General features: G+C 46.0%; 1 protein-coding gene across 1 annotated transcript in view; it reads right to left on the bottom strand.

Moving 5' to 3' along the window:
- Positions 1-21787: 21787 nt before the first annotated feature.
- NQO1 (NAD(P)H quinone dehydrogenase 1) overlaps positions 21788-26268 on the bottom strand; it is a 47919-nt gene continuing 43438 nt past the window's right edge. Inside the window, exon 6 of the mRNA XM_033940044.1 lies at positions 21788-22849. Coding sequence (XP_033795935.1) covers positions 22535-22849 — 315 coding nt within the window. The 3' untranslated portion in view covers positions 21788-22534. The remainder of the gene's footprint in view (positions 22850-26268) is intronic.

Raw genomic sequence — 26268 nt, 5'->3', positions numbered from 1 at the left:
CTGAAGGACCTACTCGAGGATTCTGACCCTGGTTTCTTATGCATCACGGAATCATGGATTAAAAAAGATGACCAATTTACACAAAATGAACTCTGCTCCCATGGCTGCCAAGGTCTCTTCTCACCCAGATCTAGCCGTAAAGGAGATGGCCTGGCAATTCTCTACAAATCTTTCTTCGATGTTCAGCTCCTCGAAAGGGGTAGCCACACCTCACTAGAATATATGCTAGCCTCTGTCAACGATGAACTTCACCCTCACCCACTGAGCATCCTGCTTCTATATCGCCCACCTACCCCTTGGAACAATTCCTCCGAACTCGTCCTCGAAACCATAACAAGCGCCTTCCTCAAATTTCAAAGATTATTGATCATTGGGGAAATCAATCTCCACCTAGACGACATCAACAGCAATGATACGACTGAATTTATTAGCATCCTCACCTCCCTGGGCCTCCCCCCCCATGCACCCATGAAAAGGGGCACACACTAAGACCTCATTAGCTTCCTCGATCTCATCTCTCACAAGACATCAGTTGACGACACTCTCTGGGAATATGTCCCCTGGTCTGACCACTTCTTAGGTACTTTCTGTCTCACCATATTCATGTTGCATCTTGGGGCTCCACCCCGCATCTCCTACCCCATTACCTACCGCAAAAAAATTACAAGCGATCTGTTCTGGTCTAAATTTTTCAACCTTGTCTAACTTTGTCTTGAATCCCTGGAGGGTGTTTTCTTCTATGACAGACTCCGGAAGAGCGTTCCAGTTTTCTACCACTCTGGGTGAAGAAGAACTTTCTTACGTTTGTACGGAATCTATCCTCTTTTAATTTTAGAGAGTGCCATCTCGTTCTCTTTACCTTGGAGAGGGTGAACAACCTGTCCTTATCTACTAAGCCTGTCCCCTCTCAATCTGTTTGAAGGAGAAGAGGCCCAGTTTCTCTAATCTTTCACTGTACGGCAGCTCCTCCAACCCCTTAACCATCTTCGTTCTCTGCCTTGTGAGGCACATTGAGGTCACCTTCTTCTCCTCAAAGTCTACCTTCCTTGGAGCAGATATCTTTTTCTTCTTTCCTTCATCAAATGAGTAAGGAACTCAATATTACTTTGGACTCTGAGTCCAAGTACACTCGGGAGTATTTAGAAGAAATGGGTATGTCTCATTGTCCTGCGGAGTCACTCAAATTACCCATTAATAGACTTCTTTCTCAAACTTTTAAGAGAAACCTCGAGACACCTTATTCTATTTCTGCTGTCCCAGGAAAGCTGGAGTCTCATTATAGGATGGTCCACTGCAAGGGCTTTGAGAAATCTCAGTTATCCCATCAATCCCTTCTTGTGGAGTCTTCTCTGAAAAAGACCAATCCTGCCAAAGTTTATGCCACTGGCCCTCCTGGAAGAGAGGGCAGGACCATGGACAAATTTGGTCGCCGGTTGTATCAAAATTCTCTCATGGCAACTAGAGTTTTGAATTACAACTTTGTTTTCATTTCTTATTTCAAGCATTTGGTTGACACACTGCCTGAATATTTCAAATATATTCCTCAACATCATCTTCCAGGGTTTCAGCAGACAATCACCATTCTGACTCAACTCCACATGCATCTCCTTCAATCTTCCTGTGATGCATTTGAGCTTTCCTCGAGGGTCGCTGCCTTTTCAGTAGCGATGCGCAGGCTTGGCTGGCTCTGCACTAGAGACATGGACCCTAATCTTCAAGATCGTCTAGCTAACATTTCTGATCAAGGCAATGAATTGTTTGATGACTCCATCGAGGCAGCTACTAAATGATTGAACATGAAAAATCATTTGCTTCCATCACTCGTCCTAAGCCTCCTTCTTCTAAAGTAGGGGTCTCAAAGTCCCTCCTTGAGGGCCGCAATCCAGTCAAGTTTTCAGGATTTCCCCAATGAATAAGCATGAGATCTATGTTCATGCACTGCTTTCAATGCATATTCATTGGGGAAATCCTGAAAACCCGACTGGATTATGGCCCTCGAGGAGGGACTTTGAGATCCCTGTTCTAAAGGCTTCACACCTCTTCCATTTTATCAGAGGCATTTTCCACAGAGAGCAGCTCCTTATACAAGAGCACCTCCTAAGAAACAACCACAACAGTAGCAGAGACAGCAGAAACCTCACTCTCAGCCTTTTTGACCATCTACTACAGAGCATAACCTCAATCATTCTGCCTCTGTCCTGTCCCCTTCCTATTGGAGGTCATCTCCATCATTTTTACCACCGCTGGGAGATCATTACATAAGATCTCTGGGTGCTGTCCATCATCAGGGAAGGATACTCTCTTCATTTCATCCAGGTTCTTCTAGATCTGCCTCCAAAAGAGGTGGCAAAAAATGCCTGTATCTTGGTGTCGTATACAGACCTCCAAGACAACCGGAAGACATGGACGCAGAATTAATTGAAGACATAGAGAATATAACTCTACGGGGCGACACTGTACTGCTAGGAGACTTCAACATGCCGGATGCAGACTGGAACACATTTTCAGCAACAACCAGCAGCAGCAGGAGGCTTTTGACCTCCATAAAAGGAGTACATCTCAGACAGATGGTAACGGAGCCCACTAGGGCCCAGGCGATCCTAGATCTGGTACTCACCAACGGGGAAAGCGTCTCAGAGGTCTCGGTAGGAGATACGCTAGCCTCCAGCGACCATAACATGGTATGGTTCAACCTTGGGAAAGGATCCCCTAAATCAATTACAAAAACAAAGGTGCTCAAATTCCGGGACACCGACTTCGCACGCATGGGAGATTTCGTTCATCAGATGCTGCAGGACCAAGCAGAGACCGGCAATGTGGAAACTATGTGGTCGTACCTGAAATCATCTATACACGAAGCAACTAATCGCTACATAAAATCAGTAGATAAAAGACAAAGAAACAACAAACCCCAATGGTTCACTGAAGAGATCTCGCACCTCATTAAGGAGAAGAAAAAAGCATTTCTTTCCTACAAACGTACGCAGAGAAAAGAAACTAAAGTAGAATATAAGACCAGATCTGCAGCGGTCAAAAGAGCAGTTAGGGAGGCCAAACTTCGAGTGGAAGAAACTCTGGCAAAAAACATTAAAAAAGGGGACAAATCCTTCTTTAGGTATATCAGTGACAGGAAAAGGAACACAGACGGTATAGTACGCCTTAGACAATCGGACGGAAACTACGCGATGGCAGATTCAGAAAAAGCAGAACTACTAAATGAATATTTCTGCTCAGTCTTCACCCGCGAAGCACCGGGACACGGACCACAGTTGATGATAAAACAAGACATGGATGACCCGTTTCAGAATTTTGAATTCACACCTGGGGACGTCTACAACGAACTGGCAAAGCTAAAGGTAAACAAGGCCATGGGTCCGGACAATTTACACCCAAGAGTGCTCAGAGAATTGAGAGATGTTCTGGCGGAACCGTTGACAATGCTATTCAATCTCTCACTAAGTACGGGGATAGTTCCGTTGGACTGGAAAACAGCCAATGTCGTTCCTCTACATAAAAAGGGTTGCAAGGCTGAGGCTGCGAACTATAGACCGGTAAGCCTCACCTCAATAGTGTGTAAACTCATGGAAACACTAGTTAAATATAAATTAGATACGATCCTGAACGAGGGAAATCTCCGGGATCCTAGCCAACATGGATTCACCAAGGGTAGGTCATGCCAGTCCAATCTAATCAGCTTCTTTGACTGGGTAACAAGAAGACTGGACTCAGGAGAGTCCTTGGACGTCGTGTACCTGGACTTCAGCAAAGCGTTTGACAGCGTCCCACACCGCAGGCTGCTGAACAAGATGAAATCGATGGGATTAGGAGAGACTCTAACTGCATGGGTTAAAGATTGGCTTAGTGGCAGACTTCAGAGGGTGGTGGTTAACGGTACCTTCTCTAAAATGTCAGAGGTGACTAGCGGAGTGCCACAGGGTTCAGTCCTGGGCCCACTCCTCTTCAACATATTCATTGGGGATCTAACTCAAGGGCTTCAAGGCAAGGTAACCTTATTCGCTGATGACGCCAAACTATGCAATATAGTAAACGGCTATAATCTACAGGATGCTATGGAGCAAGACCTGCGTACTTTAGAAAAATGGTCCTTGATCTGGCAGCTGGGCTTCAACGCCAAGAAATGTAAGGTCATGCATCTCGGTAACGGAAATCCTTGCAGAACCTACACCCTGAATGGAGAAACTTTAACAAGGACTACGGAAGAACGAGACTTGGGAGTAATCATCAGTGCTGACATGAAAGCAGCCACTCAAGTGGAGAAGGCTTCATCTAAAGCACGGCAGATGATAGGTTGTATCAAGAGAAGCTTCGTCAACAGGAAACCTGAAGTCATGATGCCATTGTACAGAGCCATGGTGAGACCTCATCTGGAATACTGTGTGCAATTCTGGAGGCCACATTACCGTAAGGATGTGCTCAGAATTGAATCGGTTCAGCGGATGGCCACCAGGTTGGTCTCGGGGCTAAAGGGTCTCCCGTACGAAGAAAGCTTGAGCAAATTGCAGCTCTACACTCTCGAAGAGCGTAGGGAGAGGGGAGACATGATTGAGACTTTTAAGTACATCACAGGACGGGTCGAGGTGGAAGAGGATATCTTTCTTCTCAAGGGACCCTCGACCACAAGAGGACATCCGCTCAAACTCAAGGGAGGGAAGTTTCGTGGAGACGCCAGGAAGTACTTCTTCACGGAGAGAGTGATTGAGCATTGGAACAAGCTTCCAGTACAGGTGGTCGAGGCACGCAGCATCCCAGACTTCAAGAACAAATGGGATACCTATGTGGGATCCCTACGAGGTCATGCCAAGGGATAGGGTCACTAGGACTTGAATTAGCGGGTCAGTAGAATGACAGTATAATTATTGTACTTTAGGGGTCAGTAGACTTAAGAGGGTGGGTAAATGGTGTGGGCAGACTTGATGGGCTATGGCCCTTATCTGCCGTCATCTTTCTATGTTTCTATGTTTATCCTACCAATCCATCCCAGACCGCCCTTCTTCTTCAGGAAGCTCAAGCTCTGCTTCATCTCTGTGCCATTGTGGAAGTTCCACTAGAAGAGCAGAGCAAGGGATTTTACTCTCATTACTTCCTAGTTCTGAAGAAGACGGGTGATCTGTGACCTATTTTGGACCTCAGAGCCCTCAACAAATTTCTGGTCAGAGAGAAATTTTGGATGCTGTCTCTGGCACCTCTATACCCCCTTCTAGATCAGAACGATTGGTTATGTTCTCTAGATCTCAAAGAGGCTTACACTTATATGCCCATTCATCCAGCCTCGTGACAATTCCTCAGATTTCGGGTGGGGAATCTGCATTTTCAGTACAATCTTTCAGCCTGGCTTCACCAAGTGCCCAGTGGTAGTGGCAGCAGCTCTGCGGAACCATGGCCTCCAGGGGTTATTGTAGCGACCCAACGGACTATATGTGGTTCCTGCAAAGTTTTGGGATTCAAAATCAACTTTCCCAAATCCCAAGACTATGACGGAAGCTCACGGCAGCCATTTCCTAAGAGTGATCTGCATGGGGCAGGAGCATAGGAAGATTGCTCCTGCCCCAAAAACCCACTAGACCACCAGGTAAGGCTTAAGTGATTCTGGGGGAAAGCAGGAGGGAGGTGGGGAAGGTCCAGAATACAGCTTTAATTATTAAAAAAAAAAAAAATTTTAAATCGTGAATAACCAAATCTGCAGATTCGGAGGGAGAAGTATACCTGTTCCATTTGTCTCAATCAGGCCTCAAATCCACATCCATTCGAGTCCACCTTGGTGCCATTGCTGCTTTCCATCAGCCTATTGAAGGGAAACCCTTTTTGCTCATCCTGTGGTTTCCAGATTTATGAAAGGATTTTCAATGTCAAACCACCTCTCAAGCCGCCTCCAGTGGTTTGGGATCTCAATGTTGTTGTTGCTCAGTTGATGAAGCCTCCTTTCGAACCATCTTAAATATCTCACTTGGAAAGTGGTTTTTCTCATTGCTGTCATCTCCACTCGCAGGGTCAGCGAGCTCCAAGCTTTAGTTGCAGACCCACCTTTCACAGTATTCTATTATGACAAGGTGATCCTCCGTACTCATCCTAAATTCTTACTTAAAGTGGTTTCAGAATTTCATCTCAATCAATCTATTGTACTTCCAGTGTTTTTTCCAAAGCCTCATTCCCACCCTGGAGAAACAGCTCTTCATACTCTGGACTGTAAGCGTGCTTTGGCTTTCTACTTGTAACGCACTCAACCACATAGATCTGCACCTCAACTTTTTGTCTCCTTCAATCCAAACAAGTTGGGACATCCAATTTCCAAGCACCATCTCATACTGGTTAGCTGCTTGCATCTCTTTCTGCTATGCTCAGGCTGGACTGCATCTACAGAGTCGAGTCGCAGCCCACAAAGTCAAAGCCATAGCGGCTGCAGTAGCTTTCCTCAGATCTACTTCTATTAAGGAAATCTGCAAAGTTGCCACTTGGTCCTCGGTTCATACATTCACTTCTCATTATTATCTGGATACTTTTTCCAAATGAAATAGCCATTTCGGCCAGTTTTACAAAATCTATTCTCCTAAGTTTCCAACACACCCACCATCCCTTTTTGGTTAGTTTGGAGGTCACCCACATGTGAGAATATCCTGCCTGCTTGGCCTGGGATAAAGCACAGTTACTTACTGTAACAGGTGTTATCCAGGGACAGCAGGCAGATATTCTCACAACCCACCCACCTCCCTTGGTTGGCTTCTCTGCTAGCTATCTGAACTGAGGAGAGATGCGCCCTACGCTGGGTGGGAAGGCACTCGTGCATGCACAGTGTGGCATTTGCGAACTTTCTGAAATTCTACAGGCAAATCTGCTTGCGAAGCTGTCCGCATCCGGGCTCCGTGGATGACGTCACCCACATGTGAGAATATCTGCCTGCTGTCCCTGGATAACGCCTGTTATGGTAAATAACTATGATTTCTGGTAGATGTAACTTCTGTCCTGACTCTGTGTTTGTCAATAAGTGGATTCCTAAGTGCCTTTGTTATATACATTTTTAAATTAAATACATAGATCCAAAATGGGCCAAAAAGACCCCTTTTTTTGCCAGTGCGAATCTCCTGAGGAGGCACTTGGACTATCGCTTTGAGGTCCACCAACCTGAGTAGTGTCTGCCAAAAAGCCTTCTTCTAAGTTGCCTGACAATGAAAGGAGAGGAAACGATCTGGCAAAGGTTGGGAAAACTCCCCTAAACGGGCTCCAACTAGAACCGGGGGAAGGATCCACAAGTCATTGGGCTGGAGAGGTGGAGGAGGAGCCTCCGGAGGAACATAAGAAGTCGCCTCCGCCGGGGCAGACCAGAGGTCCATCCCGCCCAGCAGTCCGCTCACGCGGAGGCCCATCAGGCATATTGCCTGAGCAGCGGTCCCTGACTAATTTTATACCTACTTCTACACTTATCTCTAAACCTTCCACTGCTCTTATCTGTACCCCTCAATCCCTTTGTCCTCCAGGAACCTATCCAGGTCTTCCTTGAAACCCTTTACTGTGCTATTTCCTATCATGGCCTCCGGAAGGGTGTTCCATGTGTCCACCACCCTCTGTGTGAAAAAGAATTTCCTTGCGTTTGTTCTAAACCTGTCCCCCTTCAATTTCATCGAGTGTCCCCTTGTTCTTGTGGTTTCTTTTAAATTGAAAAATCTGTCCTTGTCAACCTTTTCGATGCCCCTCAGGATCTTGAAGGTCTCTATCATATCTCCTCTGAGTCTCCGCTTTTCCAGGGAGAACAGCCCCAGCTTCTTCAGTCTGTCAGTGTATGTAAGGTTTTCCATATCCTTAATCAGTTTAGTTGCTCCATCGGTGGACCTCCCCTCGCACCCCGTGATTCCATAGCTTCCTGAGCAACCGCTCATGTGGTACCTTATCGAAGGCTTTCTGGAAGTCTAGGTAAATTATGTCTATGGGTTCACCTTTGTCCACCTGGCTATTTACCCCCTCAAAGAAGTACAACAAGTTTGTGAGGCACGACCTACCCTTGCAGAACCCATGCTGGCTCGACCTTAGCTGTCCATTTTTTTTTATATGATCACAGATGCTGTCCTTAATCAGCGCTTCCATCATCTTTCCCGGGACCGATGTGAGGCTCACCGGCCTATAGTTTCCCGGGTCGCCCCTTGAACCCTTCTTGAAGATGGGCGTGACATTAGCTATTTTCCAGTCCTCCGGGATCTCTCCAGTTTTTAGGGATAGGTTGCATATTTGCTGAAGTGTCTCTGCTATTTCATTCCTTAATTCCTTGAGCACCCTTGGGTGAATGCCGTCCGGACCTGGCGACTTGTCGCTCTTTAGCTTGTCTATCTGCCTGAGGACATCCTCCTGGCTCACCTCTAATTTGACCAGCTTGCTATCTTGATCTCCATTTTCTATTGTCTCTGTTCCGGAATGTTGGATGTGTCCTCCCTCGTGAAGACCGACGTAAAGAAGTCATTTAACTTGTCAGCTATTTCTTTTTCCTCCCTCACTACTCCCTTTCTATCCCCATCATCCAAGGGCCCCACTTCCTCCCTCGCTGGTTGCTTTCCCTTTACGTACCTGAAGAATGATTTGAAGGAGTCACAGACACCCCTCCCTCCCCCCCCCCCCCCCCGCCGGAAGGACTGAAAGAAACGTCCTCCGGAAGGAAAAGAGGTCGCACCCCAGCCAGGGTAGTAGCTATAAAATTCACGCAAATGTCCCTGGGGAGAACCACCTTGCAAAGCCTGGCAAGGTCAGTCCTCCGGTAACCAAGAACTTTAGCGTCACTCAAGGCCTGAACCTGTTTATCTAACTCCTCCCCAAAGAGAAAGAAGCCCCGAAAGAGAAACTTACTGAGCTTAGTCTTTGAAGCCACATCCGCTGCCCAGCCCCCAAACCACCGGGCACAGTGGGTCGCTACTCCGAGAGCCATGGACTTGGCCAAGGCACACAACAGATTATTTATGGCATCAGAGAGATAAGATGTGCCCAGCTCAATCTTAGCTACTTCCTAATCCACTTAGACCTAATCCAGTTAGACCACCAAAAACAGGCTCAGGCACCAAGACAACCACCAATTGCCACCTGGACAGCCAGGGCAGCCACATCAAAACTTTAAGGAGAGCCTCCATTTTATGGTCCTGAGAGTCTCTGGGTCAAACCACCTTCAACTGGCACTGTATGTCTGTGCGTGATTGCACAGGAGACTTAAAAGTTTCTTTATCTCCATCAGGAATGGGGTAGAGCCTGACCATGGACCGCACCAAGTGAAAAGGCGTGTCCGGAACTTTCCACTGAGCATGCACTACATCCCAAATAGCAATGTTACTTACCGTAACAGTTGTTATCCAGGGACAGCAGGCAGCTATTCTCACTAGTGGGTGATGTCATCAGACAGAGCCCCGGTACGGACGTCTCACAAGCACGTGTTGCTTGTAGAAACTTAAAGTTTCTAGATGCCCGCACCGCGCATGCGCCGGTGCCTTCCTACCCGGAGATCCGGGCGTGTCTCCTCAGTTCAGGTAGCTAGCCTGAGAAGCCAACCCAGGGGAGGTGGGTGGGACGTGAGAATAGCTGCCTGCTGTCCCTGGATAACAACTGTTACGGTAAGTAACATTGCTTTATCCCAGGACAAGCAGGCAGGTATTCTCACTAGTGGGTGACCTCCAAGCTAACCTCAGTGGGATGGAGGGGGAGTTGGCGACTTAAGAGAATAAATTTTTCAATACTGTTTGGCCAAACTGTCCATCCCGTCTGGAGAGGGTATCCAGACAATAATGTGAGGTGAATGTGTGAACCGAGGACCAGGTGGCAGCCTTGCAAATTTCCTCGATTGGTGTTGATCTGAGGAATGCTACTGAGGCTGCCATTGCTCTGACCTTATGGGCTGTGACCTTACAAGGAAGTGATAATCCAGCCTGGGCATAGCAGAAAGAGATACAAGCCGCCATCCAATTAGAGATGGTGCGCTTTGATACGGGTCTTCCCAACTTGTTAGGATCGAAGGAGACAAAAAGTTGAGGAGTGGTTCTGTGTGGCTTGGTGCGATCCAGGTAGAAAGCCAAGGCACGTTTACAGTCTAGAGTGTGAAGGGCCGATTCTCCGTGGTGAGAATGAGGCTTAGGGAAGAATACTGGAAGTACAATGGATTGGTTGAGATGAAATTCGGAGACCACCTTAGGCAGGAATTTCGGGTGAGTGCGGAGGACCACCTTGTCATGGTGGAATACTGTGAATGGTGGGTCCGCCATCAATGCCTGGAGTTCGCTGACTCTGCGAGCGGACGTAAGGGCTACAAGGAAAAGCACTTTCCAGGTGAGATACTTCAGAGGGGCCCTGTTGAGTGGTTCAAACGGGGGCTTCATGAGGTGGGAAAGGACTACATTGAGGTCCCAAACTACTGGGGGTGGTTTGAGAGGAGGGTTAACATGGAAGAGTCCTTTCATAAATCTGGCGACCACCGGATGGGCCGAGAGGGGTTTCCCTTGTAGAGGCTGGTGGAACGCCGCAATAGCGCTCAGGTGGACTCGTATGGATGTGGACTTGAGCCCAGATTGAGATAGGTGTAGGAGATAGTCCAGCACGGAGGATAAGGAAGCTCGCTGAGGTTCCTTTGACTTAGAAACACACCATGAGGAGAATCTGGTCCATTTCTGGGAGTAGCATTGTCGAGTGGCGGGCTTCCTGGAAGCTTCCAAGACCTCCCTCACTTCTTGTGAGAATTGGTGAGGGGTTACGTTGAGAGGAACCAAGCTGTCAGGTGGAGAGACTGCAGGTTGGGATGAAGTAGTGATCCTTGATGTTGAGTAAGTAGTGAAGGAAACACTGGAAGTGGTACTGGTTCCCTGCTGCTGAGTTGAAGTAGGAGGGAGAACCAAGGTTGTCTGGGCCACCGAGGAGCTATTAGAATCATGGTGGCCCGTTCGAGTTTCAGCTTGACCAGAGTCTTCTGGATCAGCGGGAATGGTGGGAACGCATATAGAAATCGTTTCCCCCAGTTCAGTAGAAAAGCATCTGCCTCGAGGCGATGAGGAGTGTAGATCCTGGAGCAAAACTGAGGCAGTTTGGCGTTGTGGGGAGCCGCAAAGAGGTCTATCTGAGGCGTCCCCCATTGCGTGAAGATTTGGTGAAGGGGGTTGGAATGGAGAGTCCATTCGTGCGGTTGTAGCAGACGGCTTAGTTTGTCTGCTAAGACGTTGTTCTCCCCCTGGATGTATACTGCTCTGAGTAGGGCGTTGTGGCGCACCGCCCAGTCCCAGACTCGTAGAGCTTCCTGGCAAAGGAGGGCCGAGCCCGTGCCTCCTTGCTTGTTGATATAATACATGGCGGCCTGATTGTCTGTGCGAATGAGGATTACCATGTCGTGGAGTAGGTGTTGGAAAGCTTGGAGCGCATTGAAGATGGCTCTGAGTTCCAATAGATTGATTTGGTGTAGTCTTTCCGCACTGGTCCAGAATCCTTGGGTGCGGAGACCCTCCAGGTGGGCCCCCCATGCGTAATTCGACGAATCGGTTGTGAGAACTTTCTGATGGGGGGGAGAGTGCATCAGCAAACCTCTGGATAGATTCGAAGAGGTCATCCACCAAAGTAGAGACTGCCGAAGAGCAGGTGTGACTACGATGCGTTTGGATAGTGGATCAGATGTCTGATTCCACTGTGATGCCAGGGTCCACTGGGGGATCCTGAGGTGGAGTCTGGCAAAGGGTGTCACGTGTACTGTGGAGGCCATATGGCCCAGGAGCACCATCAGTTGTCTCGCCGGTAGGGTTTGGCGAGTAGCCACCGACTGGCAGAGATGAAGAAGAGACTCCATGCGTTGCCGGGGCAGGAATGCTCGGAGTCGGGTGGTGTCCAGGACCGCTCCGATGAAGGGGAGGGATTGGGTGGGTTGTAGGTGAGACTTGGAGAAGTTGATCTCGAAGCCCAAATTCTGGAGGAAGTAGGTTGTAGCCAAGGCCGCCGAAGTGACCTCTGGGGCTGACGGGGCCTTGATGAGCCAGTCGTCGAGGTATGGAAACACCTGTAGACCCCTGTCCCGGAGTGCTGCGGCCACTACCACCAGGCACTTTGTGAAGACTCTGGGGGACGAAGATAGGCCGAATGGTAGCACTCGATACTGTAGGTGCAGATTTCCCACCCGAAATCTGAGGAACTTTCGGGAGGCCGGGTGAATGGGGATGTGAGTGTAGGCCTCCTTGAGATCCAGGGAGCATAACCAGTCGTTCTGCTCGAGGAGGGGGTATAGAGAAGCCAAAGTCAACATGCGAAACTTCTCTTTGACCAGGAACTTGTTGAGGGCCCGAAGGTCTAAAATGGGTCGCAGGTCGCCCGTTTTCTTCGGGACGAGGAAGTACCGGGAGTAAAACCCTCGGTTCAATTGGTCTGACGGGACCGGCTCGACAGCCCGAAGCTGAAGTAAGGTTTGGACTTCATGAAGAAGAAGGGCGGTCTGCGTCGAGCTTGAAGGATACTCTCTTGGGGGATGGTCCGGGGGGACCCGGTGGAATTGAAGAGAGTATCCTTCTCTTATGATGGAGAGGACCCATAGGTCCGTGGTTATGGCCTCCCATCGGTGGTAAGAAAGATGGAGGCGGCCCCCTATGGGAGAGGCCGAGGTTATGCTCCCGGGAGGGGCGTCAAAAGGGCTGGGGAGCCTTAGGTACAGCCGGTGGCTGAAGTTTTTGCTGAGACTTCTGGGGAGGTTGTCTCTTCGCAGGCTGTCTCGCAGCAGGCGTTTGTCTGGGCATGTAACGCCGCTGGTAAATCAGGGGTGGCCTGGAAGGTCGAGACTGTTGAGGTTTGGGTTTGGGCCGTAGGATGGATTGAAAGGATTTTTCATGATCCGACAGCTTCTTGGTAACAGTTTCGATAGACTCATCGAACAGGTCAGCTCCAGCACATGGTACGTTGGCGAGTCTGTCCTGTAGGTTGGGATCCATATCGATAGTATGGAGCCATGCCAGGCGACGCATAGCTACCGCGCTTGCGGCGGCGCGTGCCGAGAGTTCGAATGCATCGAAGGAGGATTGCATCAGCTGGAGGCGTAATTGGGAGAGGGAGGCTACCACTTCCTCGAACTCGAATCGAGCTTGGTTGTCTATGAACGGAGTGAACTTGCGGAGCACCGGCAAGAAGAACTCCAGATAGGAAGAGAAAAAGAAGTTGTAGTTTAGCACCCGTGACGCCATCATGGAGTTTTGGTAGAATTTTCTACCAAATTTGTCCATCGTTCTCCCCTCTCGGCCCGGCGGTACAGAGGCGTAGACCTGGGAGGGATGAGAGCGTTTAAGGGAGGACTCGACCAGTAGGGATTGGTGGGAGAGTTGAGGGCCCTCGAACCCTTCATGGTGCACGATGCGGTATCGAGCATCGAGTTTGCTGGGGATCGCCGGTATGGAATACGGCGTTTCGAAGCACTGCATGAAGGTCTGGTCCAGTAATTTATGCAAGGGGAGCCGAAGCGACTCCGTTGGAGGGTTAGGTAAATGCATGGTGTCCAGATACTCTTTGGAGTATCTGGAGCCCGTGTCAAGGGTCACATCCAGATCATCCGCCATTTGTCGGAGGAATGATGAGAAGGACAATTGTTCCGCCAGCGTCGGTCTGTGGGACGGGCTGGAGGAGGATGAGGCCTCCAGGTCCGTGGACATCGGGGAGTGACAAGGAGAATCGGGCACCGGTGTCTCCTCGTACTCCGGGCCCCTCGGAGGGGACACCTCTGATGAGGAGTATCCCCTACGTTGCAGTTTTTTCTGCGGTGACACCTCCGAATGGCGTGAGGAGTGCCAGGATGAGTGTCTCGATCGGTGCCCGTCTCGGTGGCGGGACGGGGATCGGGATCGTCTGTGCATCGCATGGTCTCCCGAGGCCCCCAAGTGGATAGGGCTGGAAGAGGTGGATCGTAACTGGGTTTGCGATGCGGGTTCTTGCGATGCTACCCAAGTCTGGTAAGGAGTACGGAAGAACTCTTCCTGACTATGCCCAGGGCTTCGAGTATCGATCGGAGGTCTGGTCCCGTGTTGGGGCGGAGGCGTAATGGGTTCTAATGGCGGCATATCGGTAAGCGAGGCTTGCCGCGTGGGCATCGCCGCCCTCCCCCGTTCGTCCTCGTCGGTTGTCGAGGTCGAACGGTGTGGGGGAGGGGGAGGGGGCGGACCGCCCCTTTGGATCGGTACCGGGAGGTCACCCTGTATGGCAGCGATGAGCCCGGGTCCGATGGTCTGCATGAGCTCAACGAATTGAGCTTCCAGCACGGACCGTAGCGAAGCCGATAAGGAGGGATCCGCACCGAAAGGGGGTCCTCCTGCACGGACATCGCGCTCCTTCGAGGCCGAGTGCTTCTGCTTAGTAGCTTTCGGCACTTTGATGACCATTGGTGGCACTGTGGAAGGAAGAGGTACCTGAACCGAGGAGACCGGGGCAGGCACCGACGTCGAGCTCGTGGATGGTGTCGGGGCGAGCGATGCCGGTTTCACCACGCTCGATGCAGGAGGGGTCGATGCCAGTTTTGCCCGAACCGGGGAGGTATCGGATGAAGTGGAGGCTGAGGGATCCTTAGCTGCGTCCATCTTGAACATCGATTCCCACAATAGGCAACGCCGCTTGAATGAGCGTGCCGTAAGGGTAGAGCAAGGCCTGCACGATTTCGGAATGTGGTCAGGGCCCAAACACTGCAAACAGCGCCAGTGAGGGTCCGTGAGTGAAATCGCGCGTTGGCACTTGCTGCACTTTTAAAACCGGTGATTGGCCGGGACATAGGCCGGAAAATCTCCGCCGCGAGGTCGAAGCCAGTGGGCCTGAGCCACGTGGCCGGCCCGTTCGACCCGCCGGAGGAAATAATCTTCTTTTTTTTTTTTTTACCGAAAAGAAAAGAACTGTTAACTGTAATTAAAAGAAAGCGAAAACGCGGACAAGGAAGGCAAATTTAACTGAATTCAGCTAGCGCATGATGAAGTTGAACTTCTCAGCTCCGCGGAAAAGAAAGAACTGAGGAGACACGCCCGGATCTCCGGGTAGGAAGGTACCGGCGCATGCGCGGTGCGGGCATCTAGAAACTTTAAGTTTCTACAAGTAACACGTGCTTGTGAGACGTCCGTACCGGGGCTCTGTCTGATGACATCACCCACTAGTGAGAATACCTGCCTGCTTGTCCTGGGATAAATCTTGATACATAGAGAAAGAGCGGGATGCTGACCAGATCTCTCTTAAGAGAGGGTCCACAATACAAGGAGGGTTAACACCATGGAATTGGAACACAGCAAGACCAGAACTTGAAGATTTTATATATTGAAACTCACTAACGGCAACTTACAACCTAATCCTAGGAGATCTAAACCTCCAAGCAAGTAGAAAACCTACTATCTTACCTCGAAGCCTTAACCTACAAGATCTTAGACCCACAAACCACACACAAGAAAGGTCACCAGCTTGACATTGCAGCCTTCATGACCCAATAACCCATTCTACCATAGATTCAAACCTCAAATGGAAAATGGTCCAGATCCATCTGTTCAGACCACTACACATACACCTTCAATATGAACTGGGCCAAAGGCAAAACCAAACAAGTACAACTACCTTAGACAAGCTAGCCCCAATACAAACAAAAAACAGAATCAGCAGACAATCAGGCAAATGGTTCAACAACTAACTAGTCCTACTCAAAAAACAATGCAGATAACTAAAAAGAAAATGGAGAAAAAGTAACCAAGAACACACAAGAGCAGCATGGAAAAAATTAAACCAACAATACAAACTAAAAGAAAGACATACTACACAGCAGACACAGCAGAGACAAATGCCCAACTGGAGTCATTGTGGATCAAAGTACCGGGAAGCAACGGATCTGAGATAAAGATGGGATTGTTCTACCGTCCACCTGGGCAAACTGAAGCTGAAGATACAGAAATGGTAGCCGAGCTGAGAAGGGAATGCAAGAACCCAAACACCATAGTTATGGGAGATTTCAACTACCCTGGGATAGACTGGTGTCTTGGAAATTCAAAATGTGCAAAGGAAATGGAGTTCCTGGAAGCAATCCAGGACTGCTTCATGGAACAACTAGTCGAGGCACCAACGAGAGGATCAGCGACTCTGGATCTGATCCTCAATGGGCTGAAAGGCCCCGCGAAGGATGTAGAGATCATAGGACCACTAGGAACCAGTGACCACAACATGATTCAGTTCAAAGTGCAAGTAGGACTACCTATGGGAAAGAGAACCAAGGCAACAACATTTAACTTCAAGAAAGGGAACTATGATGCCATGAGACAGATGGTGAGAAAGAAGCTCAGAAACAGCTCCAAGGAAACTCGGACTGTGGAGCAAGCCTGGTCCCTATTCAAGGACACAGTAAACAAGGCGCAAAACCTATATATACCAAGATTTAGGAAAGGTTCCAAGAAGAATCAGACAAAGGACCCTGCATGGATAACCAGTGAAGTAAAGAAAGTGATAGGAGACAAGAAAAAATCATTTCAGAAGTGGAAAAAGGACAAAACTGAAGGAAACTGGAGAGAGCACAGGAAACAACAAAAAGAATGTCACCGAGTAGTCAAGAAAGCCAAGAAAGAGTTTGAGGAGAGACTAGCCAAGGAAGCAAGAAATTTCAAACCATTTTTCCGATATGTGAAAGGGAAACAGCCAGCGAGGGAGGAGGTGGGGCCCCTGGATGAGGGTGACCGGAAGGGAGTGGTGAAAGAGGAAAAAGAGGTGGCTGGTAGGCTAAACAAGTTCTTCTCGTCGGTCTTTACAATAGAGGACACATCCAGTGTGCCAGAACCGGAAAAAATCTTCAGTGGAGATCAAGAGGGGAAATTATCATGCATGGAGGTAAGCCTCGAAGACGTTCTTAGGCAGGTAGATAGATTGAGAACGGACAAAGCTCCGGGCCCAGACGGGATCCACCCGAGAATACTGAAAGAGCTCAGAGATGAAACAGCACAGTTACTGCAGCATATTTGCAACCTGTCCTTGAGAACAGGGGTAATCCCGGAGGACTGGAAGATAGCGAATGTTACACCGATCTTCAAAAAAGGATCGAGAGGCGACCCGGGAAACTACAGACCGGTGAGCTTAACCTCCGTTCCGGGGAAGATGGTCGAATCAATTATCAGGGAAGGTATTAATGAGCATATAGAAAAAAATAATCTGATGAGATCGAGCCAGCATGGTTTCTGTAAAGGCCGATCATGCCAGACAAATCTACTGCATTTCTTTGAGGGGATAAGTAAGCAATTGGACCAAGGTGACCCAGTAGACATTATATATCTAGATTTCCAAAAAGCCTTTGACAAGGTGCCCCATGAACGCTTACTGAAGAAACTGTGGAGTCACGGGGTGGAAGGGGACGTGTACAGATGGATCAAAAATTGGCTGGCGGGCAGGAAACAAAGGGTAGGAATAAAGGGGCACTACTCTGACTGGATAGGGGTCACAAGTGGTGTTCCGCAAGGGTCAGTGCTGGGACCATTGCTGTTCAATATATTTATTAATGATCTAGAAACGGGGACAAAGTGCGAAGTTATCAAGTTCGCGGATGACACAAAACTCTCCAGCAGGGCCAGAACTGTTGAAGAATGCAAAGAATTGCAAAACGACCTGAACAAACTGAGTGAGTGGGCAAAAAAATGGCAGATGAGCTTCAATGTGGAGAAATGTAAGGTCTTGCACATAGGGAAGGGGAACTCCAGGTACAGCTATACGATGGGAGGGAGGGTACTCGGGGAAGGCAGCCAAGAAAAAGATCTGGGGGTATTGGTAGATAACACAATGAAGCCGGCGGCACAATGTGCAGCGGCCTCAAAAAAAGCGAACAGAATGTTGGGCATTATCAAAAAAGGTATCACTACCAGAACAAAAGAAGTTATCCTGCCACTGTATCGAGCAATGGTGCGCCCACATCTGGAATACTGCGTCCAATACTGGTCACCATACCTCAAGAAGGACATGGCAATACTCGAAAGGGTCCAGAGGAGGGCAACGAGGATGATAAAGGGTATGGAGAACCTTTCATATGCCGAACGGTTAGACAGGCTGGGGCTCTTTACCCTGGAAAAGCGGAGACTGAGAGGGGACATGATAGAAACTTATAAAATCATGAAAGGCATAGAGAAGGTGGAGAGGGACAGATTCTTTAGACTAGCAGGGACAACTAAAACAAGAGGTCATTCAGAAAAACTGAGAGGAGACAGATTCACAACGAATGCAAGGCGGTTCTTCTTCACTCAGAGGGTGGTGGACACCTGGAACGCGCTTCCCGGAGAGGTAATAAGACAGAGTACAATTCTGGGGTTCAAAAAGGGACTGGATGACTTCCTGGAAGCAAAGGGGATAACAGGGTACAGATAGAGGTTTACCGTACATTGAGCGAATAGGGTATGGATATTTTAGGTTAGGTAGGGAACACTTTCAGGTCGTGGACCTGGGGGGCCGCCGCGGGAGCGGACTGCCGGGCACGATGGACCCCTGGTCTGACCCGGCAGAGGCAACACTTATGTTCTTATGTTCTTATGTACACAAACCAAGACACAAAACTATTCCAATTACTAAAAGAATTCACAGACACCAAACCCTACCTAGCCAAAAATGGCAACCCTCCCCCTTCAGCCACCCTTTTAGCTGAATACTTTAAAAACAAAATTACAACTGCCAGGACAAACTTTGCAGGAGCCCCAACCCACCTAGAAGAGATCACAATGCCCCCCACAGAAAAAGATTCAGCTGTAGCAGATAGAACATGGTCCCACTTCTCCAATACAATGGTCCGACCTTAACAAACTCTATAAAAAATACAGCCACGCAGCTTGCGACCTCAACCAATGCCCTCCATACCTATTAAAAATTTCCAGTCTAAAATTCTGCACTCTTCTCATGCAATGGATACAAACCATGCTCACAGATGGCCTTTTCCCACAAGACCTCTCTGAAATCATCATCACCCCAATCTTAAAAGACCCGAAAGGAACAACAGTTCAACCATCCAACTACAGACCCATAGCCTCAATTCCACTATATGTCAAGCTAATGGAAGGCCTTGTAGCTAAACTCCTCACCAACTACCTAGAAAACCACAACTTGCTCCACCCTACACAGTCTGGATTCAGAACCAACTTCAGCACTAGGCTCCCTTCTGGACACAACTAGACCTCACCAACATTTGACCTGGTAGACCACGATACAATAGGAATCACAGGCAAAGTTTACACATGGTTTCAAGGATTCCTACAATCCAGGACTTACAGAGTAAAGACAAACAACAAAAAATCAGAACCATGGTCCAACCCCTGTGGCATACCCCAAGGATCGCCATTAGCCCCAACAGTCTTCAATCTCTACATCGCATCCCTCAGCACCTGCCTAGACAAAATAGGCTTAACCTATAGCTATGCAGATGACATCACCATTCTCCTTCCTTTTGATCAATCAACGTCCACCATGACAGATATACCACACAGAACTCTAGAAACAGTGGCAACATGGATGAAAGACCACAAACTAAAACTGAACCCAGACAAAACAAAATTCATACTTCTTGAGAAAAATAAATCCCCAACTACAACAAACCTAGTAATAAACTCAATCACATACCGCATTCAACCCACTCTAAAACTTCTGGGAATGACAAAAGACAGATGCTGCACCATGCAACCACAAATCAACAAAACAATTCAGAAATCATTTGCGGTCATGAGAAACCTAAGGCAAGTTCAATAATTCTTCCACAGAAAACAATTCCAGCTCATGGTCCAGTCCCTAGTCCTAGGTCTGCTTCACTACTGCAACATCCTCTATTTCCCCTGCCCCGCAACAATTGATAAAACAGTACAAAACACAGCCCTGAGACTAATCCATTCACTAAAAAAACACAACCACATCACCGAGGCATACATTGACTCACACTGGCTCCCAATTCAAGCAAGAATACTATTTAAATTCTACTGTCTACTATTTAAATCCATAAATGGTGACAGCCCAGCCTACTTGAACAACCGCTTAATCCAAACTACCACAACCAGACACAGGAGAACCCAGACACCATTCACATCAAACGGGAAAAACTGTACGATGGCCTTCTAGCCACACAGGCAGCAAAACTAGACCACCAACTCTCTAATAGCGACCCCAGACTACTTTTGGAAAAGAAATAAAAACCTTGCTATTCAAGAAATCCATGAATAATAATAATAATTTTATTCTTATATACTGCCATACCGAAAAAGTTCTAGGCGGTTCACAACAAGGTGAGCTAGTACATGGGATACAGATAAAATACAAATTAGAATAATGGACTTAAACAGAAATAATTTTTAATATAATGCAGAAAAGAAAACAACAGTTTAAAATTGGGGAAGCATGAAGACTAACACCAAATGAAACATTTCAATCCTCTGAAGCACCCGCTCTACTCTGTAACACCTCTGGACATGTCCAGAAATCCTCTTCTGTAATCCGCCTTGAACCGCAAGGTAATGGTGGAATAAAAATCACTAATGTAATGTTTTTCTGTTCTATGACTATTGTAGTTCTTCCCTTTTTTCCTTCATGTTCTTGATTGTTTTCCCTCCAGGGAATGTCATTTCATGTACTACTTGTTCTGTAATTTGTATTGTTTTTATCTGTATTTTATATATACTCGTAATTCGCCTAGAAATTCTTTGATAGGCGATTATATCAAATTTTTAAAAAAACTTGAAAACTCGTGTCTTTGTGCTATTTTTTTTCACTTCTCACAGCTCACCAGTTGTATTAAGTGAGCAGACCCCACTGGTTCTATAAACTGTAGTCTGTGCCTAACAGGTAGCCAGGTTTAGTTGAGGCTCCTCTAAATTCAGAAAACCTGGGAGATGGGGGAAAGGGTCTTGACCCTTCCGAGTGTGGCATACCTGAGGTCAGTAGGACCCCCGAGATGGTCCCCCAAGCTCTGTCCGAACAGCCAAAGGGGCAAAATTCACTAATCAGATCCAACAGGCCCTAATAAACCTCAGCACAGACTCCACAAGCTTACCATGCCGCCTGCTGGAAACAGAGAACAGACTGTAATAGGGACTGCACAGCCCACTTATACCGAAGCCAAAAGTCAATTTCTGTCTCCACCTGCTGGCAGAGGAGCATAAACGCATCTGTTTCTGTGCCAGTTTAGAGGAATGCTAAAAGAATGCATTGTTCCCGGAGATAATTTTGGAGCAATAACCCCTTTGTTGGAAAGCCTAAAACTACTGTGGGGGTGGGGGTGGAGCCGAAATAAACTACTTGAGCGAAGTAATGAAACTCTGGTCATTTAAGAAGGGCTTAAAACTGCTTTCTTGAAAAGTAGGGGAGAAAGGGGAACCAGTTAGAGGGAGAACAGGTTGCTCTGTTTTTAGAGATGAAATTAATGGGAGCTTGTTCGTTATTGACTATTAGATATTCAAATTCTCAACTTGAACGGAACTGAGAGATGAGATCACGGAACTGAACTTTAGCCTAGACCATGTTGCACACTAGCTTCAATTCCACAAATTTAAGCTTAAATCCAAAGAAAACTAAAAGATTCATTATTGGACGATATGGAATTCTTCAAATTATACACCTGATTACTCTGGCCACAACATCTGTGACTTTTGCCCAATCCATCAGCATCCAAGGACTGTTACTTAATGTCCTTCAGCCCACAGATAGCCAACACGATCCAAGGTTATTCATTACCTTGTAGATCAATCAGCCCTTTGCGTTCTGGTCTATTCTTTCATAAATTACTCATATAGACTATTGGAACTCTCTTCTTCATGGTATTAGGCAAAAAGATATTAGTCACAATCTGATACAATCTATTCAAAATACTGCTGTCAGACTCATTGGCTTGAGGAAATATGAACAGGTGACCCCTCTCTTCAAGATTGAACATTGATTCATAAGGATATTGATGCTGGAACCCCCCTCCTTTATCTTTCTTGACTTTTAACCCTCTAAACCCCATCTAGGTCATTTGGATCCTCTTTGGCCAGCCTGCTTGCTACCCTTTCTCTGCATGCCATTTGCCTTTATACATTCGCTCTAGAATTTTTCAGAATAAAAATTGACCCTATACTCTGGAATGCCCTTTATTGAGACAATTCATAAGCCAACTTTAAAACAAAATTGAAAATGTCTTTATTTAAAGATGCTTCATCCCTTAATATGCTGTTCCCAGAGGGCCATGAGTCTGGTTCTTCTGTCACTTCCTTCAGCTTTTCTCATTGCAACAAGTACATATTTTCCCCTATGATGGTCTCATGGATGGTATATAATAAATTTGAAACTTGATATGAGGCACTTTGCATGATTTTATTTTCTTATTTCATATACTTTACAAAGCAGTGCGGATTAAATGGTCCAAGAAGATAATAGAAACATAGAAATAGACGGCAGATAAGGGCCACGGCCCATCCAGTCTGCCCACCCTAATGTCCCTCCCCTACCTTTGCCCTTTCTAAATGAACAAGTATCAAGCAAGGCTGTACTTTCCATGCCTAATAAGCTTACACTTCGATCCAAAGGTGCTATGAATTTCTTCTTGGGGGAATGGTTACAGTCTGGTACTACCAGCTTTGAGCTGATTGTCTGGAGGCAGAGGCTTCCCCTGGTGCTGTCCTACAGTCAGGCCATAGGGTTGGGTACAGGTAGCCTCCTCCACTTCCTCCTTCAGGACAAAGCCGGCCTCAAAGCTCAAGTCAAAGTCAGTGTTCGGTGCAAAGGTGATTGGCTTTTCTTCCCAGATGTTGTCCAAACGTTTCTTCCAATCCTCTAGAATCTGAGAGCGCACCTCAGGGGGAGTGTGAGCAACGCTGTAACAGATCTGAGGCTCCAACACTTGGAAACCACAGAAATGCAGGATACCTTGCTAGAGAAAAGCAGAAAAATACAAGGTTGAGAGTTAGGATATTTTTCCTTCCCTCAGTACTGATTTATTTTGTAAAAGCTTAGCAAGAAAACTTACATTTCTGGATAAGCTTTCTGAGAAATAACAAAGCAGTTTCCAAACAAATGATAACTTTTCTACTTACTGAATGATTGGAAGTGCAAAAATGAGCAGAATGTTAGAACCTTGTCCTGCGCAATTCTATTCTGGTCTACTCCGAGTCCACACTCTACAATGCTATTTAAGCTTTAAGGAGGAGTGCTAAAAGCGAGCTCAGCCACTTGTGTGATTGTAACCACCTCTGGGAAAGGGAAAAGGAGACCAAAGGAGCTGATTCAAAATGTTGAGAATGGCCCATTTTTTCTATCATGAGATCCTAAGAAGCAGTCTGCAAAAGTTACATTTGAACAGTTGGAGCTTTTTCATTTTTTCACAGAAAACATGAGGTTTACATTGTTGTAGGAAATTGTTTGATCTAACAGATTCTGTAAAACCTAAATTGTTTCTGGTGAACTTAGTCACCTTTTCCCAGACACAGTTACAAATACACTTCTCCTTCCATAGTCGCGATTTCGATTATTCGCGTTTTTTAGCTTGCTGGCTCCTCCCCCCAAATTACATCAGCTTGCATAGAGAAATTGCTGATTCCCAGCACTTTCTTCACCGTGTTTTGCCTCTCCTTCAGGAAAAGGCCAGGTCTTACACCATGTTATTTGCGGTTTTACCATATTCACGATGGTTTTTAATAGAAAACAGCGAATAACATATGAAAAAGTTATTTGCGAGTCTGTTAATCCCCTATCCCAGCGAATACGGAGGGAGAAGTGCATGAAACATTCAGCTTGTGAAGCCTCTCTCTCAATAACCTGCCCCCTAGTATCCTAATATAACAAGTGCCTCCATCATGCTTGCAGACCTGCCAAGTCTCTCGCTTTTGCGGGTCATCTCCCACACTCCCGCTGAGTGGCATCCCTATAACTGGCGCTGGGAAAAGTTATGGGCAGAATGGTGCAGGCCCTTAAACTCCCACTTAGAAGGTCAGCCCCCTTGGCAGCTCTGTGCTTCTGTAGTGAGCACCAAACCACTACTTTCATACCAGCGTAGCAGAAGACGTTATTGTGTAAAGACCCAAAGCAAAAAAGTTAAACATGAACACAATTCTTTTAAGAACTGATCGCTAAACAGTACTTTTTAATTTATCTGTTCTTACTGCCGGATATCATTGCAGGGGTGGAAGTGTTATTACCAGAGCATGACTCTGATCCTTGAGTCACAAGGAACAGCTCTCAGCCTGAGAGTGCTTTCATATGGGAAGCAAAACCAGGCTGCAGATGCCTTGTCTGTTCCTGGAGCCAAATGAATGCCATCAGCTCAGCCTGCAAATGTATGGCCGATTATTGCCTTAGAAAGTCAATGTGCCCTTTCTAAATATATTTCAAATACCTTGTCCCACTTTAATGAGTACTTTAAATGGTTCTCTAAACATCTCAACAGACCTCAGAACCACCACTCCTCCGTCCCACAAAAGTGTCCCAACGGGGAGATTCAAGTGGTGAACTCCTCACTGGTCTGTTCAATTTAAATAATGTGCAATTCTTATTATATTTTTTTTATTTTTTTTTTTCCATTATTTTTTATTTTCAAATTTTGCATAAAGTGTACAAAATATTAAAATACAATTGATAAATACATAGTATCACTTTTATATCTAATACATTATATATCTAAATTTGATTTTCCCCCTCACCCTCCCCCCACCCTTTTATTACTTTAATATAATATTTTTAATATTCAAATTTTACAGAAAGTGTACAACATGTTAGAATACAATTGATGAATATTCAAATAACATTTTTATTTCTAATACATTATGTTCTAAATAAATTTTATCCCCTCTCCCTCCCCCCACCCTTCTATTACTTTTCATTCATATATTACATATTTTTTAATATTTTTATAACATATTATGTAGAAATTATTTTCCTTACCCCCCCCTATATGTGTGTCATAAAACAAGATTCTTAAAAGAAGAAAAGAAGAAGAAAAATCCTACTATTTATTCATTACAGTATTTTGTCAATGGCCCCCATATTTTTATAAATTTAGTATATGTCCCCTTTTGTATTGCTATTGTTCTTTCCATTTTAAATATATGACATATTGTATTCCACCAAAATGTATAATTTAGGTTGTTATAGTTCTTCCAGTTGTTAGTTATATGTTGAATGGCAACCCCTGTCATAATTAATAAAAGTTTGTTATTTTCTGGTGAAATTTGAATTTTTTTTCTCATCATCATTCCAAATAATATTGTATCATATGATATTGCAATATGATTTTCCATCAATTTATTAATTTGTGGCCAAATTGAATTCCAAAAAGTTTTAATATAGGGACAATGATATAATAAATGATCTAATGTCCCTGGTTCTAGATTACAGTGCCAGCATTTATTGGACTTAGAACTGTCTAATTTTTGCAAACGTGTAGGGGTCCAAAAAGCTCTATGTAATAAAAAGAACCAAGTTTGTCTCATAGATGCTGACACTGTACATCCCATTCTCCAAGACCAAATTAGTGGCCATTGAGATGCATTAATCTGATGCCCAATCTCAATGCTCCAAATTTCTCTTAGACCATTTTTTGGTTTTTTATTCAAGTATCCAGATATTAATTTATACCACAATGCGGCTTGATTTCCTAGGAAGTCTGCTTGAAAACATAAGAACTTTAAACTATATTGATTATTTAATGTTTTCCATTCAGGGAACCCAACCTGAATGGCCTGCTTCAATTGCAACCATTTAAAACTTTGTGTTTTATTAAGACCAAATCTATGTTGCAATTGTGAAAAATCCAGCAGTTTACCTTCTGAAATAACATCGTCTAAAGATCTAATGCCTGCAATTAACCAGTTCTTCCAAAGGATTTGAGCTCCGCCAATTTTGATCTTGGAGTTTATCCATATAGATTGATTAGTTGATTTGTTTATTGGGATAGGTGTTAATTTATCAATAAACCTCAATGTTTTCCAAGTATCCATTAATATTTTATTTTCTCTGTATCTTCTAGGTATGTTAATACTTGGTAAATGTACTAAATTTAGGGGAAACATAAGGCGCCATTCTAAATATAACCAATCCGGTGCATTATCCATAAGTTCTGGGAGGATCCAATACATACCCTGACGTAGAATATAGGCTTGATGGTACCTATAGAAATTTGGAAAATTTACCCCTCCCTCCTTAATTGATTTTTGCAAAGTTACTAAAGCTATTTTAGGTGTTTTACCAAGCCAAAGAAATTTTGTTAAAATGCTATTGAGCTTTTTATAAAAAGACCCCTGAAAATAAATAGGTATCATACTCATTTGGTAGCAAACTACAGGTAATATCATCATT

The sequence above is a fragment of the Geotrypetes seraphini genome, chromosome 4 (assembly GCF_902459505.1).
Source record: "Geotrypetes seraphini chromosome 4, aGeoSer1.1, whole genome shotgun sequence".
In the NCBI taxonomy this organism is placed as follows: domain Eukaryota; kingdom Metazoa; phylum Chordata; class Amphibia; order Gymnophiona; family Dermophiidae; genus Geotrypetes; species Geotrypetes seraphini.
This window is presented reverse-complemented; position numbering and strand designations above follow the sequence as displayed.